Source organism: Otolemur garnettii, unplaced genomic scaffold (assembly GCF_000181295.1).
Source record: "Otolemur garnettii isolate 467f Iridium unplaced genomic scaffold, OtoGar3 scaffold00023, whole genome shotgun sequence".
NCBI classification, from domain to species: Eukaryota; Metazoa; Chordata; class Mammalia; order Primates; family Galagidae; genus Otolemur; species Otolemur garnettii.
This window is the reverse complement of record NW_003852418.1, coordinates 11,343,575-11,349,574: the sequence shown is the minus strand read 5'-3', so window position 1 is coordinate 11,349,574 and position 6,000 is coordinate 11,343,575. Positions and strand designations below refer to the sequence as shown.

Here is a 6,000-nt window from a genome sequence, read left to right as displayed (position 1 = left end):
CTGTATTCTAGCCTGGGCAATATAGGGATATTCTGTCTCAAAAAAAATTCCCCCTTTCACCAGAGTCTTGCCAGGGACCCATCTGTGATCCCAGGTGGCCCTGCCAACTGGCCTAGGAGAACAGAACCAGCACCTGTGAGGAAACACTGGAGGCCTGGCTGGGGAGCTGACCCCTCCTGCTCAGCCTCCTGTGCCCCTCACTGAGGGCCAGAGGCAGAACCCAAACCAGGCCTGCCTGATCCAAAGCCCTGCTCCTTACTATTGCGCTCCGCAGGTGGCTGGCCCAGAGGGGCTGAATAGACATGCAACAAGGTTGAGGCTGGAGTGTGACCCTTGCAAAGCCACCTGAACATGAACACAGAACCAGCTTCAATTCAGCAGCATCCACTTTTATTTCTAAACAAGCATCCAGTGACATGACCGTTTTCTACCCATTTTGGAATCGTCTGAGTCCTGTGAGATACTGCAGGGGCTCCAGCATTATAGCCACAGGGACACATCTCTGACCCACTTTCCCTTCCCATCTACAGCCCCCCAAGAAGAGCAGCCAATCACTTCTCAGGAGCCAGGGCCCTAACAGTGCCTCTCACAGCCCACTTGGAGACAAAATAAGAAGCCTGGGCCTGGCCTTCCTAAAGGTTCTGAAGATAAAACAAAAAATAGTACTTTAAAAAACCCTCCATTTTTACCAAGAAAATGAAGAATAAAAGATTGTGATTAACCTTGAGAAAATATCAAGCTTTGCAGAAGTCCAACTTGAAGAAAACATGACAGCCTTTGGTGGCAGCCACAGCCTTCCCCATTCATGTGCAACGTCGAAAGGGCCATGGGACCTGCAGAGCTAGCAGGTGACTTTTCTTCTGGCCACCAGGGCACAGGGCCACCAACCACGATACCCTGAAGCCATTCAAGCACTGGGAGAGCAGCCTCTTCTGGGATAGTGTCAGCTGGGGTAGGACAGTGGGATGGGGTGGGGGCAGGGCATGTTAGAAAGTCTTCCTTCTTTTACATGGCTGATGATGCAAAGTCCTTTGACATGTAACTGCATGTCTGAGAATTGGCAGGAGCCTCACTTGAAGGGGGTATGTCTCCTTCTCCTGAAGCCCTTTACTTCTGATTGTGGTGTTTTCATTTAAAACACCTCCCTGGGGCTCTGGAGACTGGGTTCTCCAGAACTTCTCAGTGATTCTGGCTTCTGTATCAGGAGCAGTCCCAATTTGGTTTCCTGCCCACCAACCAGCAGGAGAGACATCTGCCAGCATTTTGAAGAGCAGGGAACACTTTTCTCATTTGCATTTAAAATCCCAACCAAAGCAGCTGAGATTCTTTCTCATACTGGAGTCAGGGAGCAGGCCTAAGCCCAGAGCCAACCCCAGGCCCCATCTGTACCTCTGCCAGCCCCCAGCCTACCTCCCTCCAAAGAAGTAGGGTCCCGGCTTTAGTCAAACATAAGGGTTCCTATGGGAACATGACTGGAGACTTCATGAGACCACACCTTGCTGATGGCACCTTTGACAAGAGTACTGAGAAGATCTCCACTCATCTTTTGGTGTTCCATGGCACACAAAAGAAACTGCTTGCAAATCCAGGCCTCTCTGGGTTGGCTCAGGGCTGCCCCCTAGCTTCCTGCCAGCCAGGCAGGGCCCAGCCAGCAATTCTATTGTGAAAGGGTGGCTGGCTTAGGGCAGGAGGGCTTTGGTTTTGTTCTACTGAGTGTCTGAGCACCAGATAATGGAATTGAACTACCTTCAGCTTGGCCTTGGGCCCAGCCCACTACAAAACAATCTCGGTGGCCCTAGGAACAGCCAACCTTTCCCCAAAGTCCTCACACCCCGAGTTGCAGCAGATGTTTGTTCTGAGGGGTCCTACCACCACATAAGTGACCTGACCTGAGATGGCACAGCCACATGTGGAGGGCCACAGGGAGGCCCCACAGCATCTTTCACTCTAAGCACTTCCTCCTACTCACTGTAGCTCTCCTGTCCTGTGGCTTACACCTAAAAGAAAATATACATGCAGGAAGGTATAGACTGCATATCTTTATACATTCTATGCATTTACTGCCCAAAATAATTATTGGGTATGTTAAAGGTAGACAGCAGAAATTTTTGATTCTCAGGTAAAGACATCAGAAGCAAATCTGCTAGAAAAATAAGACTTCCATGGCCTTTTGCTTATTACAGAGGCCAACTGTGACTGCTGAGGAACAGTTAGTTACCCTTGCTCTCAGGGTAGCTCTCCCAAGCTGCCAAACCCTCACTTAGCCAGCAGGGGGCGGAGGAGGCTCATGAGAGGTGCAGACTTCAGGAAAGGCTCTCCACTCCCACCCTGCAAAACCGGGGGCCCCTCCCCCAAGCTCCCAGTGCTCTGCTCAGTGGCAGGTGTCAGCTAAAAGTCATGTGTGATGTGGCTCCTATCCCCAAAGACAATGGACCTGGTGACAAGAGGCAATATGAACTGTGAAGATCTGACTTTTCATTGCTTAATTTGTGAATTTAAGATTGGGAGAAAAAAAAAAAAATTCCTGGTAAGTCACTGAGTTTGTAAAGTAACTTATATCTGTGAGATGAGACCCTGAGATTCAGAAGAAAAAATAAATTAGCTCTGAGCTGTGAAAGAGAAAAATCTGGTCTCGAATCCCTGCCCCCATCTAGCCTCTTTCTCAGAGAGGCTACTCTTTGACCTCTTCTCTGGAAGGAAATTGGAGACCAAAATTTAAGCAAGGCATTGGCTCAAATTACAGGGTTCAGATGAGAGATTACAAAAAGATCGTATTTTAGCTCTATCAAGTACAAATTTACTTTTCATGCATTAAGAGCAAACCACATGCCTCCTGCCCACTGGCCTGCTCCAACTACTGTGGTGGCCAAACAAGATGTTAGGGTTGGGGCCTGGCCTCTCATGCCTGGCATGAGTCCTGGAGGGTCTTCAGGTCAGTCTTTCCTAATATCCAGGGCCATCATGCCTGAGACAGAAGAGATGCAAATGTACCTGCTACCAGCCCAGTGTCCCTGCTGGTCCACACAGGCCCACTGTGTCCTCAGAGAAACAAGGATATGCAAATGATGACTAAATCACCCAAGGGTGCTGAATTCCAAGACTCCAACTGAGACCCAGAGCCACATGCGAATTAGATGGATAGAGGTGAGCAGTTACTAGGCTTGTTAAAGAACAGGTGAGAAAATGAGTCACCCCATTTCATTTGGAGCAATTGGCAGCTCCTCATTCCAAGACAGCTGGGAAGTCCAAGTTGAGGGATAAGGCAGGCTGGCTGAGTGTGTGTGTGGCTGAGCCAGCACACCTGGCTCCAGGCCACTGGGGTCCTAAGTTGGGGTGGATGGGGAGGAGAACCACATGTTGTTGCTCTGGCCCCTTCCCCAGTGCTCTGGGCAGCTGATACCTTGGCATGGGTGACAAAAGAAATGCAACATGGTAGGGAACTGGGAGAGGGGAAAGAGAACAGAATCCTGATTAGCAGTGAAGGTGGCAGCAGGTAACCAGTGATTGCACACTGCAGAGCCCAGGAAATGGACCTCAGTTGGATAAATAAGAACCACCAGTGAGGAGCTTTCATTCTGTTTTGCAGGATGGAGGATACCCTGCTTTATATAAAAATAAAAGATAAAAGAACCACCAAGTGGGAGAGTCACAGTCAGGGAGACAATCACATGGCAGGAGGGCACTAGTAGCTCTCTGAATCAAGACTGCCTGTGCCTCTAGCTTCTCGCCCTAGAGGGCGCTCTGACCCCACAGAATAGGCTCGCTCTTCCACCCTCAAAACCCTGGGTTGCACCTTCCAGTGGGGCTATCTCAGAAAAGATACTCGAGGGTACCAGTGTAAACATTCACAATACACCCTGAGAAGGGCAGCAGCTGCCTGCCATCCAGGGAAACAAGCAGTGAGGTGCCAATGAGAGGTTAAGGGAAAAAAGGTCACTCAGTTTTTTTTCCCAGGGAAAGCAGGAACTACTGCAAAGGGGAAGGTGAGGTTGTCAAGATTTCTGGGCCTTGCCACTTAGGTCAGAAGGCTGCTGCTTACCTCCAGGCACCTTGATGACTCCTACCTGCCAGCACAAAGGCCCATCTCAGCAGGGGCTGTGACAAAGGCAGGGGCTTGTGAATGGCACAAACTGCCAACCCATGCTCCTCAGCAGACTGGGCAGAACCCTGCCTGACAGGTGACTGTTTGCCGGGCTGCAGAGGCAGAGGGAAGTGTTCACCTGGGACAAGTGGTCGCTCCAATCTGGGGGCCAAGATGCAACACCAAGGGCAGAGAGGCTGGCTCAGTGAGGAGTGGGGCGATGACACGCATTTCAGAAGCCAACTGGCTCCAAAGGCCTGGAAAGTTCTAGGTTAAGAAGTCTCTGTGGTCTCCATCCTCTCTTATATCCTGAGGTGGCTGCCAAATGCTTGTGCCTCTGGGAGGCCCCTGCTGGGTGTCTGTGGGTGGCAAATGCCCATCCTGGGTCCTGCCTGCCTGAAGCTTGGGTGCCTGTCACAGCAGCTCCTGCTCATCATCTTCAGAGCCAGAGGGGCCCTGGCGCACCTCCTCGTACCACTTGTTGGTGAGCGTTTTCATCTGGATGCGCCCATGGTGAAGGTCCTAGGGCGAGAGACACAACCAAGCCTTCATCAGTGGGCCAGGGTCAGGGTCAGCGCTGAGGCAGGGAGGTGAGGCTGCTCTGTATGTTCTGTGTATAGCTGCACGGGAGTATGGAAGGCAGGTGAATTTCAAAGTGTTAACTGACTCAAGCTGGGACTTTCATTTGAAGAGTGGAGATAACAAGGTGTCATTCAGAAATAGAGGAGGGGGCAGAGTGATGTAACATTAAAAGTCATGGCCTCTGGAATCAGATCCACTTGGCTAGTATTGGCTATGGGACCTCAGGGAGTACCTTCACCTCCCTGGCCCAGTCCTCTCAGCTGTCGAGTGAGAACACAGCTGCAGCTACTGCACTGGTTGGAGAATGAAGGAAGCATCTGGTGCAGTGCCTGGCCCCCAGTGAGAGGGCCACCCGCCAGCCATCATGACAGAAGAGGGGCTCAGAAGCAAGGGCAGGGACCGGAGCCCACACCCGTACAGAGAGCCACAGGGCCTGGAGGGATGGAATGAGAGACCTGGGAGCCCTGGGCCGCTGCTTGAGGCCCTAATAATGCCTCAAATCCCTCTGTTTCAGAAGCTGATCAATGTCCTGAGTCTATTGTCCAGGAAAACCAAACTGTGTCAACAAGTCTATTATTAAACGAGCACTAAATATGGCAGTGGAAAAAAAAGCAGATGCTGAGTTCCACAAGCACATCCAGCCACAGGAGTGAAGGTGGTGGTGGCCTGTGGTCCCATGTGAGCCTTCCTGCCTCCCACTCTTCCTGCTCCCCACCCTCCCTCGGCCATTGCAGGTCCTGAGCAAGGAAGGCACGGGGCCCCTCAGAATGTGATGCCAGCCCATGTCCCACCTCCTGTGTCAGCCTCCGTGTGAAGAAGGGGTTCAAGTACTTGGCGTCCAGCCACATGAAGCCTTTGAGATCCTGCCGCCTAATGTAGTGGGCTTCGTACTCCTCCTCGGTAAGCTCCGACAAATGCTCCGACTCAATAGTATTGCCCTGGGCAGGAGGAGGGGCAACCAGATGGCTGTCAGTTGGCACCTCTTCCTGGAAGCCCCCACACCACCCAGGCCGCCAGTGTCCCCACCCCTAACTCTACCCTACATCAGTGTAGGGTGACACAGGGAAGCCCATGGGGGGATAGGAAGATTTGTAAGAACACAAAGGATGCCAGAGACCCCACTAGGACAGCTAAACCAGAAGGTTTGGAACAGAACTGGGGCTTTGTTTTTCAGCTCTTCAGGTGATTTTAACATGCAGCCAGGACTGGGAGCTGCCGTCCTGGACTGTGCCCAAAGATTGGACAGGGGGGCTCTGTTTTTCTCTCATCTGTGGCCCCACTAGCCCCACCTAGTAGGTGGCTTTTGCCAGTCAAGAGTACAGGAGAGGGATAGGACT

At 51.7% G+C, this 6,000-nt stretch overlaps 1 protein-coding gene across 2 annotated transcripts in view; it reads right to left on the bottom strand.

Annotated features, from left to right (window-relative positions):
- Window positions 1–373: 373 nt before the first annotated feature.
- Window positions 374–6,000, bottom strand: part of SLC9A8 (solute carrier family 9 member A8) — a 64,429-nt gene continuing 58,802 nt past the window's right edge. For both annotated transcript variants that reach the window (XM_003787688.3, XM_023512021.1), the window contains exons 15-16: window positions 5,455–5,601; window positions 374–4,603 (exon numbers count right to left, since the gene is read on the bottom strand). In XM_003787688.3, the coding sequence (XP_003787736.1) occupies window positions 4,496–4,603; window positions 5,455–5,601 (255 nt within the window). In that variant the 3' untranslated portion in view covers window positions 374–4,495. The remainder of the gene's footprint in view (window positions 4,604–5,454; window positions 5,602–6,000) is intronic.